The sequence below is a fragment of the Electrona antarctica genome (genome assembly GCF_951216825.1).
Source record: "Electrona antarctica genome assembly, chromosome: 6".
NCBI classification, from domain to species: domain Eukaryota; kingdom Metazoa; phylum Chordata; class Actinopteri; order Myctophiformes; family Myctophidae; genus Electrona; species Electrona antarctica.
The window spans coordinates 44,518,542-44,533,355 of record NC_136811.1 but is presented as its reverse complement, the minus strand read 5'-3'; the positions used below and the strand labels follow the sequence as shown (position 1 = coordinate 44,533,355).

The following is a 14,814-nucleotide window of genomic DNA, read 5'->3' as shown; positions in this document are numbered from 1 at the left end:
GGTGGAGTCATACCAAAGCCCATAAAACTGGTACCCATGACTTGGCACTCAGCATCTTGGTTGGATGGAGGCCAAGTCCCTGCTCTGCGACATACTAGCATCATGTCCAGGGATGTACTGGTACAACAAGCTGCCCATACTGATACTATAGCTTCTATAGCTTCTATGGGCTACTACTTATGTTAAGATCACTAGTGAAATAATAGGCAAATAACGTAGGCATCCTTGTTTTTATTCCACAGTAAAAGTTGTTCCTGAATATACATTACATTCTTGTAAAAATAAATGGTTCATTAGGATAAAAATATTATAACAATACTATAGTGTTACAAATAACAGTGATATTGACTTGAAGAAATAGAACACCAGCATACAAATATGACAAGAAAGCATTACATATGATTAAATACAAGATGTTATTTCAGTTTAATGGTTAGGCAAGACAATAGCTTGAAGTGGGGTTCAAAATGGTGAAGCATAGTTTTCTATGACTGATGACTTGACTTCACACACTCTGCAACATCCAGCTTCCTGCCACTGTTGCACATTTTTGCCAAGTTCTGTTAAGTGAGAATGTTGTAGAATAAGTCAAGGAAAAAGATCAGATTTACTGCGTTTATATATTTTTTTGTTCCATCAACTTACATTAGCAGCTCTGACGATGCTGTTTGGAGACTGGAGGGCTGCGAGGTCGTTGAGTATTTTCTTAAGATCGCTGTTGTATAAATGTTCTGAATGAGGAGAAAATCAGTTTAAGTAAGCTTGATTTATAGTTTATAGGACGCTGTCACACACCAAAACAATACCCATTTTTATTCATCTTTTTGGCTATTTAAATATAAACGATCTACAAGCTTACAACACATGGTGAATCGGCGATGTGATACGTGAGCTTGTAAATTGGCCATTGCCATGACACGGCCCTATCTCAAAATACTGAAATGAGGGTCTGCGGCCAAATCAATTTAATTTGGGGGCATCCTCCATGACATGAAAAAGTTTGAGAACCACTCAAATAAATGATGCACTCAAGTATGTCAAATGTGCATGCAGGTGTTGTGTACTGTACTGTATACCTGGCTCAGGTGATGCCTGTGGTTGAAACTGGATATACGGATGGTCTAGAAGTTCAGCAATGGAAATCCGTTCTCTGGGATCTCTTACCAAGCATCTCTGGCAGAGTCAACCAGAAGATGAAATGTCATACAACACCAGCTATTATCATTCTATACTGAAATATCCACATCTGAAATTAACACATTTTTGGAGCCATTGATGGATCAGTGTGTAATCGTAGCAGATGACCAACAATCTTGTGTGCAATGTTAATGAACACTTCAACTAGTAACAGAAGTGTTTCACAAGAACAATGTTGGCGAAACTAATCGATTGATAAAGAGGACACACATTTAAAACAAACTAGGCTGGGTGCCGGCTAAAATAAAACATAAGAATAAATATCTGCACACCAAATGAATGCTCTCAAATGTCTGGTTTACTTCATCGGTGTAACCAAGAGATGCATGATCCGACTTTCACTCTGCATGAGTTTCACTTTCACCAGGCATGTAAGGCTTTCAGGCAGAGACAAGGTCACCGACCCATCTCACTGGCGGATCTAAGGATGTGCAAATAGCTGCTGTTGTACCTGAGGAAGATCCTAATGGGTGGGTCCAAACATGTATTCTTTAAATGTATGTTCTTCTTAAATATATCAAAGACTGATGACTCATCCACAGACTCTCACCTTCAATACATCCAGCAGATCCTTCTCTGGAATGTCAGGGAATTCTATGTCAAATGTGGGATCCGTGATGGCGTGCAGCTTGTTTATCTGATTGGTGATGCTTTGGAATGGCGTCTTCCCATAGGTCATGCAGTACAGGATGCATCCAAGAGACCACACGTCACCTTTAGGGCTGATCTGAGGACCGAAACAAGAAACAAACACTACTCTAGCTGAGTATTTCTGTACTGGTTCTTCAACGTTAACTGCGGGAAACCCCAAGGGGGTGTGTGGGTTTCAGAGAGCGAACAACTGGAACCAAATGGTCCATTTGGTTCCAGTTGTACAATCTCAGAATTCAATTGTCACTGAGGGCTTAGTGGTGTAGATTAGGGTTCCAGAGATAAAACAAACGTGTCATTGAAAATGAAAGATTCATAACCATAGCACTCTTTTCCAATTACGTTGTTGAATATGAGTACCTTGGAGCTTGCTTTCCCGTGTTTGGATGTTGTGTAGCGTATAGCTTCAGGTGGCATATAGTTGATTGTTCCAACCTGTTTGGAAAACAAGAATATTTCGTTAATTGCATTACATCAACGGTGAAAAGATAGGGAGCATTGATGTCATTAAGATAAATCACTTACTTGAGAGTCTTTCATAATGCTCGTTACATCTGGCTGGATTTGGTTAGCTATGCCAAAATCAATCAACTTCAGGGAAGCATTCACTATGACAAAATTGGCTGGCTTCAAGTCACTATGGACAATCCCTGTAAAGAACACAGAAGATACATCAAAATAATGTAATTAAGGATATTCTAATATATATATTTATACATAGACAACAGCATGCACAGATACACTAGGGGGTGCTAGAGCACCCCCTGCCCCTTTTTTGTACAGTATGTGGACCATGGTGACATTGATCAATTCTTGATTCTTGAGCTTCCAATATATTATTTAGGCCCCAAAATCTATAAATCTCACACTATTAAGGCAACCGGTCGGTTCCACGCGCTGCACAAGGTGCCCCTTTGTTCACTCTAAATGTCTGTGCACGCCACTGCATAGAGATGTGTATATGGGGTGGTACCATTATACATGCTCTGTGTGTCAACGGTGGACTGTGGAATTGTGTAGATGGATGGTTTAAAAATCACATCATGAGTGGCGATCTTATTATCGTACATCAATACATCTCATTCCGGCCAATCAGAATTTGTGTCCTCGCCTTAGTCTTTAATGTTTGTGTTTACATGGACACTCAAAATTGTCCATTGTCATTTTAATGTTGTGTAGGACAACGTTTGTGCACACACCAAAAGCTGGACATATCGCCCCTCAAAATATGCCTACCGGTGACATCAAAGTCGTGATTTCAGACAAGATTTTACAGTATTGATGGTAACGCCTTCTATTTCACCATTCTACCTTACCCGGAAGAGAAAGGCCATTCACTTGGAATCCTTACCACTGAAGTAATAGGTAAGCAGTGAAGCACATTTCTGAACAATTCACAGCCCACCTCAGAGTGAGCAGACAGAAATGCTTCTATCTTGGGCATTATTGAGGACCAATAATATGAAAATTAATTGGAAATAGGTGAAGTGTTCCTTAAATGCTTTGCTAAGTGTGCAAAGATGAAAAGATGAAGAGCCAGAGAAAGAGCGATCCTGACCATGTTTATGGATGGTGCTGACTGCCTCCAACATGTTCTTCCAGTAATACTTCCTCTCTAGTTGGTTAACAGTCTTGCGTTTCTTCAGCCACGTGTTCAGGTCCAGATTGCCACACTCCATCAGCATGTAGATGCAACTGTTTGTTATCTCACTGCAATTACAAGCACATGATTTCCATCAGGAATTATATTTAAAAAAAAAAAAAATCACATGGCATCTTTTAAGTATTCTATATTTACTAGAGAGCTGGAGAGACAGGGAATCTCTGAAACGCCAATAATGTACCTATAATATGGATTACATGGTGAAGCTGAACTGTCGAAGCGTAGAGATCGGGTGCAATCCAAAATTCCATACAAGCGCAATATTTACCAGTATGCCAAATTGTTAGAAGACTTCATTAATGCTTCTAAAGTAAACACTTTTTTTTAATGTAAATAGTAAATCGCTCTGGATGCTAAATGCCTAAATTGTAATGTTTAATTGATATTTCATCGGTTTCCGCAAATATGTACAGTGATGAAACCGTATCCGTAGTACCTCTGCTTTGTTACAAGATGGGGCACTTTCCTAACATTTCATGTGGTCTCATTGGTCACACAACATACTGTTGTGCATGCACTCAAGCGCATGTTGAAAAATAGCATACCAATGCAGCATGCAGTACACAGTTATGTGATTTCTTACACAACCCCATTGTGTACTACTCACTAGTCATACAGCTTGATGATCTGCTCGCTGTACTGCTGCAGACGGTTCAGATGTTCAATCTCATTCTTGTAACTTTCTACAGTCTGAGCGTCAGCCTCCTCCAGGTTCACTTGCTTCACAGCAAACAACTGTTTTTTGTGATCCAGAACCTGGTACACCTGAGAGAATAGAGCAACAACAGAACGGAAAAATAAGTGACCAAGAGATAGGAAATGAAATAGAGAAATACCAAGTTGTGAATTCATTATGCATTATGTTTCAACTTTCATTTTGAACTTTGTCATCTCCATATACTGAATATTTGGGGATATACTTTGGGTTGTAAATGGCTCAAATCAGCTCATGAGAAATATCTCACCTTGCTAGAGCCGCCTCGTCCGATCATCTTCAGGACGAAGAATTGTTTGCCCTTAATGGTGATGGATTCATTTGACAAAGCATTGATGGAAGCCTAGAAAACAAATACACATATATTGTATGTGCTGCCATGTTCATCTCATAAGAAACTCAAAATGCCACACTGCCGATTGTGAACACCAACGATTTCTTCAGAGTCAAAATAAACTTGGATCTACCTGTGGGGTTTGGGTGCATGACACCTGGTGGAGAGCTTTGGAGTGGTTCTGGGCAGGGCCAGATGTGTGTGCTGTAGAGGGAGTCACTTCAGGGTTTCTCTTTACAACTGGAGTGATGTAGCTGGGGACGGGAGGACACACACAGTTCTAATGCCTGATTTACACTTCGTCAAGAAGTGCCAAAAATAGCTGATCCACAAGATGCATCGTGACTTGAGCTTGAGATACAGTAATCATTGTTATAGAGTATCTTCAGTAGCAGAGGCCTTTTTACAAAACAGAAACTACATCTTCAGGAGGGGGGGGGGGGGGGGGGGGGGGGGGACTTGCAAAAGAGAGTACCCATTTATCAACTTCAATTTTATAGTGTTCCATTTCCAATGTTGTCTTCTCATTTCTTTGTGTTACCACTTCCAATTTCATGTGATTAATTTGTATCATATCATGTGCAAGTACCCTCTCCTGATTTAATAAAATTGGCTGAAATCTTTCTGTTTACTAAGAGCTGAACTGAACAATATATAGAACTGTAGTATATACAACAATGAGGACATTCAGAATATAGCCATTTAATACTTATTTTAACAAAAAGAAAATCACTTACCCTAACCTTAATAAGATTGTTTTACCCGTATATTCAATACGTATCTTGTTAGAGTGAAATTCCTACCATCAGTGACTTACCCATTATTCCCATAGGGGTCTCTCATAGGGTTGTTAGGAGTCTGGTAAACCTGGTTTCTGACTGTGTTCAGAGTGGATGGCAGAGGGAGTGGAGTGGGCAGTGAATCCTGCCGGCATGGAGCAGGCCTGGCATCAGGAGGAGAAGTGTGCTTCTCCTAGGAAGAAAAAACATTGGGAGATTGTTTTGAGACTAAAATAGATGTACACAATCTATTCAACTGTACAATTAATTTAAATGTTGCATGACTACGCTTACAGAAACTCAAAACAACAACAGACGAACAGTGATATGTTTGGTTAACCTCCAACTAATGTACTGTATCAGACCTCTGAGGAAACATGTCGGCTGACAGCAGCTGGTATCTTCCACTCTGATGAAGGCTCCTTGCTGACAGGTTGAGGCGGTAGTGCAGGGCGGGCGACAGGTACCCGACCAGGTGCCTGCACAGCATAGTTGCCTCCAGAAGCTGCTACACTCAGTGGCTCACTGGTCTGCATAGCTGCAATAAGGAAAGGTGGTAAGAATAAAGCTAATTATTATAATTTTATTTTTTTTAAGAAGATAAATCACTTCTTTCACATTTAACTACATAACATAAGCCCTATTTTATACCAACTTTGTTGTAGGATGGTGATCTACAACTTGCATGCGATTCCTCAGTTTCTTTTGACCACTTGAACCACTAGTAGTATCCCTATTCTGGGGCATACATCCAGCAAAAAGAGCTGATCTACAAGCTCACAAAGTGTCCTAACACAACGTGCTGTGAGCTTATAGATCTGCTATTTTCGGACATTTTGTGTAGGTCGCTATACTAGGCCAGGAGGGGGCCTAGTATAGAGTGAGTGTGTTGCAGATTTCATACATAGACTTGATTAATCCATCAGTGTTGGATTCATAATCAATTACACACCCCATGAAGCCTAGAATTCATGGATATCTTTTTGATTTTGTCGTATTCCTACGCCAATAATTTGATGACCAGTTGTGTTTCCGGTAGGAGACTCAAGGACTCTCCTTTGAGTGGTTAGAATGATCAGTCCACAATATTAACACTCAAAGCATGCAGAACTTACCTGCAGGGCTCTCCTCCTGATCAGTGGATACCAACATTAGCTCTTTTTTCCCTGATTTAAGATTTGCCAGGGCTGTCTCCAGGAGCTCAACTGGCTTGGCTTTCAGTGTCGATGCTTTGTGTAAAATTGAGATTGCTTTTCTCGTGTTACCTTATGGGGCACAGGGAAGGAAAATTTAATGAAATATGCAATTCAGCATCAATTCAGCAGTTTTGAAACATTGGACAAGGTTTTACACCGGATACTATACTGTTCATGTCTACATGCCTTTTATAAGCGCATGCTGCCATACATACATGAAAATAGTACAAGATAACTAATTATGCAAAATGAAATCAAAAAATAAAGACGACAACCATCAAAGGAGTTGGGTTTGAGCTATTCTAAAAGGTACATTTTAAAATTGGTCCAAATTAAATATCCATATGCCGTTAGCTGGCCTGCGATATTAACAATGTAAATTATAATATAATACATTTGGATCTAAGCCACCAGTACCTGAATCGGCTGATATACGGGTATGTCAATGCAATAAAAGATAGGGTATTCTACCTTGCGAGACTTCAAACTGGGCATGTGCAACGTGAACAAAGGCTAGGCCTTTGCAGTGGGATCTTAGAACGATGAAATGGTCTTCAGCTTCTTCTGGGTCTTCAATCCTACATAAGAAGACAGCCGTCAACCCCAGTCAAATACTCTTGTACACCAGAGAATATAGAGGTTATTACGCAATGTACATAAAGTGAGTGGCAAAGTGAGTTTGATGTAATCATCAGTTTAATAGAGAAAAAAAGAATCCCGCACACCGTCTTCACTTGAGTTAGATTTATTGAGCAACGTTTCGGTTAATACTCAACAAGAGAGTAGAGTGCAGCCCTAAAAGTCTCCTCCCACAAATGTTTATGGTTAGCCTGATGTGCTGCAGCTAGAGGAAAGACTAATATAAGTGGTCAAGAGATAGGTCATTTGAAAACTAAAGGTTTGGCCTCATGGTGGCACTAGAGGTAAGGGTGACCAAAATGTAAAAATGATTTGCTTGTGGAAGAATGAATGTGCACTACACAGCACATTTCATGGCAAACTGGCCATTACATTTCAAGATATGTTGATAGAGGGGGTGTAAACTTGGCCTCCTGGAGGTAATAAATGCAATACAGAGGCATTGATTAAAATTAGACCAATAACATTCATCTCTCTAGGGACCACCTTCTTTCTCAAAAAGCCTGATTATGATAAGACATATTTCCAATTCATACTCACCCCTTCAGTTCTGCGAATCTGACCAACATCCTCACATAGCTCTCGTTCTTACTGTATTTTACCATTGGCAGTTTGGCAAATACTTTATCATAGTTGGCCTTGAGTTTATTCAGGAAGTTCAGGTCAGTGTGAGGGTTTCCCCTCTTCTCCAGATTACAGAGATATCTCTGACATGACTCAGGAGAATATGAACTGATCATCTGGTTAAAAGTGGATGTGGTATCTGCAAAAGACAACGGTGATCAAATCACCACATCATTTATGTAGAATCGATAAGCCAAGATCACAAAAGATCAAATAAGACTTTTACGAGGGTAACTAAGCAAATAGTACAGTTTTAACATCAGCAGGATAGAGTAATATATAGACAACAAAGTCGAGCATCACAGTAATAGTACAACTCAATACATGGATGAGGAAATTAAAATTATATTCTAGTACAAAGGGACACTAGATTAAACTGCAGCATCCATTGTGCTCTACTCTCTGTCTTGTATCCACATGAATGTGTAAGAATATCTATAGGTTCTTTGTGGTCCATCCATTACCTTCCATTTTATCAGTGCCTCTCTTGTCCGGTCTGTGAAGCAGTGTGGTGGTAGAGTCCACTATTGCCTGGTCCTCGTCCACCCATGACCGGGGGTCCGGACTGACATTTGGTGGCTGTGCACACAACATTTAACAGGCTTTATTTATTAGTTCATGGCTTGGTAAGAAAATGGGTGCTTACGATGTTTTTATCATATAATCAGAACCCTTAAAGGACCGGCATACCAGTCTAATTTTGCAGATATTGCATGTGTCTTGTCTTCAACATGTTGTGAGCATTAAGACTATGTAAGCACTCACTGCATTGTATAGATAGTAGATCACAGCACAAGTTTTAGTATGCATGTACTGGTAATTCATCCTTTACAAAGTACTACAACATATGTTATCTAGTCTAATTCCTTACAAGAGCTGCGTTTAAAACTGTCATTTTAGATTGCCTTGAAGAGGGGTTCTAATGACACCGTTGATAGAATAGTTATATTCTATATGGACAACACAAACAAATCTAAAAATGTAAAGCAATTTTGGTGATAAAATGTCCCGGTTTATATGAATTATGTGGCCGACAAATAATGGTATGGTACTTCAAGCTAGCTTTCCATAACTAGTCAGTTTTTACTCACTTTAAGGTGGAAATCACCATCAGTGACAGTTTTCTTGGAGGATGACATTGTGATCATGGCACTAGAACTGGGACCAGGTGTTTGCCTGAAACAGGATGAAACAAAATAAGTTTCTTCTTACCTCATTAAAACCTGGAAAGTATGTGGTACCATCAAGGCAATGGAAATGCCATTGTAACTAATAACGTGAAATTACAGGTACATCAGATGTGTAAACTATTTATACATACACCTGAGAGAGATTTGCATTTAACGTGGATACTAGTTACTACCAGACATAACAGTGAGTTGCAGCAAATGCTCAAGAAAATACATCCTCTCACAATACATTTGTGGCATATGTAGGTCATCATTGTAAACACATACCTAAAAACGCTTTTCGGGATGAATACATCCTCTTTCTTTGACAACTTCCCCTCACTGTCATCATCATCCGTTTCTGGGATGGAGAAGGGAAGTATGGGAACTCTCCCCGGCTACAAAGCAAAGTGTGAGAAGACAAGTTTAAAAACGTATTATTAGCCTGATGTCACAATGAGGTAGAGATGTACTACCAATACCATTTTTGATACCTAGTGCCGATCTGATATCAGTGTGTAATTTAAACCAATCTAGGACAGTAGTTTTCAAAGTGGGGTCCAGACCAGGGACAATTTGGGTTCCTTGAGGGCGTTCCAAATGAACCCTTACAGGTCTGAGTTATGGTGGTCCTTAAAAATTTGACAACCACTGATCTAGGAATAAATCAAAAATCCATTAATAATAGTTAAAGTGCAGCTCCAAGTTAGTAAATCATAATGTGAATTGTACAGTAAGTAAAACAGCAACATCAACTGAAGCATTCAAACATACAAAATGATTGAATGCCCCCCCCCCCGGATACTGGTATTGGTATCGGAACAACTCTAGAGAACATATCCAAGTTCAAATTGGAAGAAAATTCACCAAGCAAACAGCTCTTTTTTGAGGCCCGGTTCTCCAGCTCGGCAGCTGGTCATCTGACAATGCATTGAAGGGCTCTCTCCTGAGGAAACAGAAGACAGATGCAAAAATGCACTGATCAACCCATTTAGACTCGAGGCTGATTAAAAAAAAAACGCCTTCTAAATCCTAAACCTATGTTTTCTGTAAAACTCTTGTCGGGTGGAAACCTCATATGTTCAAAACTGTAAATGTTCAGGATCCCAAATTCAAAGGTAGCAGATTTACAAGCTCCAAAGAAGACACTTTTCAAGCTTGCAGATCTGATACTTTTGATGATTATGTGTGACGCTGTAGTATGATCAAGTACCATTATTATGATGATCAAGTAGAGCATTAATTGACAAAAACAAAAACAAAGACAGAAGCAATATATACAGTAGTAGTAACAACTAAATCAACACAGATGCTTGCCTGGATTTAAAGGTATGACAATTTATAGGCTTTCTAGGTCTAAATGGGTAAAACATTTTTTTTACAATAATACCCCATTTGAAATTGAGAAATGGGATTATTCTTACCCTGAACTGAAGATACCAGGGAGATGCAACTCGCCTGTCCCGTCTGAAATCCTGCTGACCTTAGACTCAGAGCATTGCTTGGTAGAATCACGCACCTTATTGTGGGCTAATTGGTAGAGAAAACATACAGATTCAAGTACAGTTCTTCCTTTCTTAGTTAACTTTGTTTTCAAATGTGCTTTTTATGATCTCGTTATTAAAAAGAAGCATCATTAGTTTATTGATAAGACATAAATTCTAACCTAGGGCGTTTTCCTTATCCTCAGAGCAGGCAAGTTGTGTCTTCCCTGACTGGAGGTTGAGCAAGCTAGCGTCCAGCAGTTCTTTTGGTTTAGCATCCTCTTCAATTGCCCTCTGCAAAATATGAATGGCTTTCTTTGTGTTGCCTGGCAAGATGAGACAGCAGACATTGAAGCTTCAACAGTCACACAAAAGAAAATCACCTTCAAAAGTACAACAAATTGTATTTTTTAAATCTCGACTCCTTACCATGGGAATGTTCAAACTCTGCATAGGAAATGTGGACAAATGCAAAATTGGGGCAGTGAGATCTTGCTAAATTGAAATTGTCTTCTGCTTCTTTGACATCTTGGATTCTGATTGAAGGGGAGGGGGGGAAATAAATATGAAAAAGCAAGAAATTGTGTTTTGCAATGCTGACACATTTCATTCTAGGGTCTACCGACACACTGCCAAACATCGTGTTAAAACTGAATACAGATAGCAGTGACTGCAGTGTAATTAATGATTAGTTACTCACGCTTTCAGCTCTGCAAATCTGACCAGCATCCTGGCATAGGTCTCGTTTTGACAGTGCTTTCCCAGTGGCATATTGGAGAACACTCTAGTATAAAAGTCAATGATCCTGCACAGATGCTTATGGTCTGTCTGAGGGTCACCTTTCTTCTCCAACCTCGTCAGATATGTGAGACAAGCTTCAGGAGAGTTTTTGCTTATGACATTGTTCATGTTGCCAGTGTCATCTGTAAGAAAACAGTGGTGTCAGAAACATTTGTCAGGCTACAACCTGGTTCATTTTGCTTTATTACTCAGTCATAGATTTCTTTTAACGATTCTGACATTTGTGTAATGTCAGACTCGATGACATCTATAATGAGTCTAGACAGAGCCACTGGGCTGCATATTACCTTCGTTGAGAGATTGCCTTATTTTGTCGAGTTTTAGACGAAGTTTGTCGAGCTGATGCTTCCTATCGGTCTCAAGTTCCTCCATCTGAAAATGGTAGAAGGCACCTTTACTTTGACGCTAAACAGAGTGCTATGCAGCCAGCGTGTCTCACTAGCAGAGTTTAGTAAATAACTAGTTCAACTATAACTTAACCATGTATCAAACATCATGAAATAGGTCATCCAGATTATCCCGATCTACTAAAACAAGACCCAACGATACTTTATCATTGGGGGTAATTTAGGTAAAGCCACGGTCTGAAAATACTTAATCATTGGGGGTAATTTAGGTAAAGCCACGGTCTGAAACGAACTACAGTAGCTCTGTTAGCTCCAGTAACTGTTAGCAAAATAGCTCGCAACTAATCTCAAAGACAAATGGGTCCGTCTAACGTAATAAATTATCTAAAAAACACATCTGAAGATAAAAGTAATGATGCAACATCTTCACGGAAAGGACATTTGAACAAAAGTCCAACTCACCGTGTTTTTCTTGTATGTAAAATATGCGAACGGTTAAGTATGATCTGTCCGTCTGTTTTGTTTTAGCCGAGTCGCACTTTCAATTCAAAACTGCCACTTCCGCCTGCATTGTGATCTCATTGGGCGGTTTGTGTTGACGTTAACGGTGCGCAGAGTAATCTAGTAAGAGCGTAGCGACACTAGCGTTGACTATCTCAAAGTTCCAGCCATAGGAGCAAGGCACCCGCTTTGCGGCGAGATCACCCCCTACTCTATGGTCGCCACTCTTACTAAGATTACTCTGACGGTGCGTTACTTACGTACCAGACATGTACGTGCAACTTGCAAGTATGTTGAATAAATAAACAATGTTTTATTTTTATTGAGAGTATATCAAATGTGATATATGAAAAGCTCACATTTAACTTGAATTAAACAATGTACTTTTTATTTAATACCGGTAGGTTCACACATTTGACACTGGGGACGTTTTGAACGAATATGTTAAAAAAGAATCACACCCGTGTGAACTGAGTGGTGCAACTCCGTGTGGGGGTCCCTGGAACTTCCAGACCCACAGGAATGCGCCCAGGGTGCCGGCGAGTGTGTCTCACAAGCTCAAATAACTGATTCAAAATTAAGTAAACATCCCAGGACTTTAAATGAATAAGGAAAGAAAAAGCTGATCCTTGAGCTTGTAGATCAGCTCTTTTGCAACTAGGCATTTAAAACCTTTAACATGGTAAATTATAAATTGTCCACATTTTAGTAGTCTTTTAAATTCTTAAATCATTTTAACATTTAACTTTGCCTTACTTTTTTGTAAAGAATAAACTTTTAAACTTTTCAAACTAAATGAAATCCAACTCTAACAAAAATGACAGCAATAGCCTACTGCAGTGTTAATGTGTGAACCTACTAAACACAATTAGCCAGATTTTACCACATCAAACAGTACTGCAGTGCATACCATTGGCGTCTTTGTAGGTAGAACCCAAGAGTCGCCTTTTCTCTTTGCATCTGGTGTTTGAGAGAATGACTGAAGCTCCATTCCTTTTAAGGTGCTCCTAATCAGGTAACGAGCAGCCATCTTGCTGCTGCATTCTGGGAGATGTAGTTTCTGAGGTCTGATATGTCATGCTGACCAGATTTGGGTCCATTCCTGAGTTTTGACTCAACAGGGTCCGATCGCCACACATTTGTTAACAACGAACCCGTGATAAACAATCGAAATCGCGACGTGACGCGTTCTGTTGCTCTGCAAAGCGGTTGTTGTCACAATAGTTGTTGGGACACAACACACACACACACTTTTTTTTTTATCCAGCAAGTTTATTATTCTTCAGGTCACCAGGGGAATGTCGTTTGTCACTGCTGTGGTTTACACCTTAATTGCTCATTCCTTCTCCAAAAAAAAACTGTCTGGGACAGTCTATAGGTGCTGCCACACGGTCAAAAGAGCTGCGCACGTTCTCGGCTGCGCGCTGCTTAAAGCTTGAGTTTTTAGACAGCTGGTGGATGGAAATTAAGCTCCACCTCCGCTGAATTCTTGCGCGACGGCCAGATTCCCGGAAACGCTCTCCTCCGCTCAAGTCTTCCGCGGAGGTGGAGCTTAATTTCCATCCACCAGCTGTCTAAAAACTCAAGCTTTAAGCTACGCGCAGCCGAGAACGTGCGCAGCTCTTTCGACCGTGTGGCAGCACCTTATACCCAGGCAGTCCAGATGGTTAGGTCAACCTTAGCCTGGGCAGCATGCATTCCATTTTGGGTTTATGATCTGGTCGGGAGCGGATGGTAACTTTCGTCATGTTGTAGTCAATGATTTGTAGTCCTCTGGCAGGAAACCACAAGGCGGAATCAGTATTATGAATAGGGTATTTCTTATTCCGCCTTGTGGTTTCCTGCCTGATGACTACAAATCTGACTACATGACGTAAATTACCATCCGCAGTTTTGAGTCACCAGAAAATTTGTGTACCGGTTAAGGTTTCCATCCTGAAGGGATTATTAGTGAACAGTGAGATTCCATTTTGTCTCTTTTTCCAGATATTGTCAAATATCCTTAAAATAGCCAAGAGCTGTTATATTGGTGTAGCTTTGTTCTTACAAAATTATTGATTTTTTTTTTTACCATTACGGTAATATGTTTTGTTTGTTAATTTTATGCTTGATTTACATATGAGATTGTTCAGGAAACACAAGTTTCATATGTTCAGTGGACAAACTGGCTAAGCTGCCAAGCACCCATTAATATTTTTAATACGCTTAAAAGCATAATAAGCAACTTGAGGCTGAAAAGAGCACTTTTAAGTAGCCTATAGTGAGTGGATGTACATTTATATATTTCACACCTTTCAGAATGTCTAAAAATACTTTGTCAGCATTCCTTTCTTACTCAGTAATGGTCGGTGATGCAACCAAGTAAAAACCAAAATGATGAAAAATCACGTCAGAAAATGTCCAGGATAAAAACAATCTCTGGAGAAAAATAAAGAGTGAAGATTCAAGCCAAAACAACAAAAAAGAAACGATCCTCTTGTCTTCTTTGTAGGGATCGATTAAGTGTGGAGTCGGAGTCTCCGAAATTTTAATATTTCATAATCGAAAATCAAAAATAAATAAATAATAATAGCCAAAATATAGGCTAATAAGTAAGGCTGCATGATATATCGAACATGTACCTTCATCAGAGTGGAGAATATAAGTATAAATCAAGTTGAGCAAAGCCACTCTTCTCTGCCCCTCTCTCTAACAGACACAGTTAACGATCGCTT

At 39.7% G+C, this 14,814-nt stretch overlaps 1 protein-coding gene across 1 annotated transcript; it reads right to left on the bottom strand.

The window, feature by feature from the left end:
* Positions 1 to 215: 215 nt before the first annotated feature.
* ttk (ttk protein kinase) lies at positions 216 to 13,145 on the bottom strand. The gene is made up of 25 exons (XM_079503183.1): positions 13,011 to 13,145; positions 11,540 to 11,624; positions 11,152 to 11,374; positions 10,881 to 10,987; positions 10,634 to 10,777; positions 10,392 to 10,497; positions 9,835 to 9,913; positions 9,256 to 9,365; positions 8,890 to 8,974; positions 8,263 to 8,377; positions 7,715 to 7,937; positions 7,007 to 7,113; positions 6,455 to 6,604; positions 5,705 to 5,877; positions 5,378 to 5,532; positions 4,694 to 4,814; positions 4,477 to 4,569; positions 4,119 to 4,276; positions 3,407 to 3,558; positions 2,374 to 2,498; positions 2,209 to 2,283; positions 1,748 to 1,924; positions 1,077 to 1,173; positions 646 to 731; positions 216 to 560 (listed from the first exon to the last, which is right to left on the bottom strand). The coding sequence occupies exons 1-25, from the start codon at positions 13,128 to 13,130 to the stop codon at positions 486 to 488; spliced, it is 3,141 nt and encodes a 1,046-aa protein (XP_079359309.1). The 5' UTR covers positions 13,131 to 13,145; the 3' UTR covers positions 216 to 485.
* Between the last annotated feature and the right edge of the window lie 1,669 nt (positions 13,146 to 14,814).

What these genes read in the sequence shown, in the direction of transcription:
- ttk (XM_079503183.1), bottom strand. Translation starts at nt 13,130, where the DNA reads ATGGCTGCTCGTTACCTGATTAGGAGCACCTTAAAAGGAATGGAGCTT. An exon ending in AGGCACTGATAAAATGGAAG is followed by an intron (nt 7,938 to 8,262) that starts GTAATGGATGGA and finishes TGTCTTTTGCAG; the next exon opens with ATACCACATCCACTTTTAAC. An exon ending in CATGCACCCAAACCCCACAG is followed by an intron (nt 4,570 to 4,693) that starts GTAGATCCAAGT and finishes TTTGTTTTCTAG; the next exon opens with GCTTCCATCAATGCTTTGTC.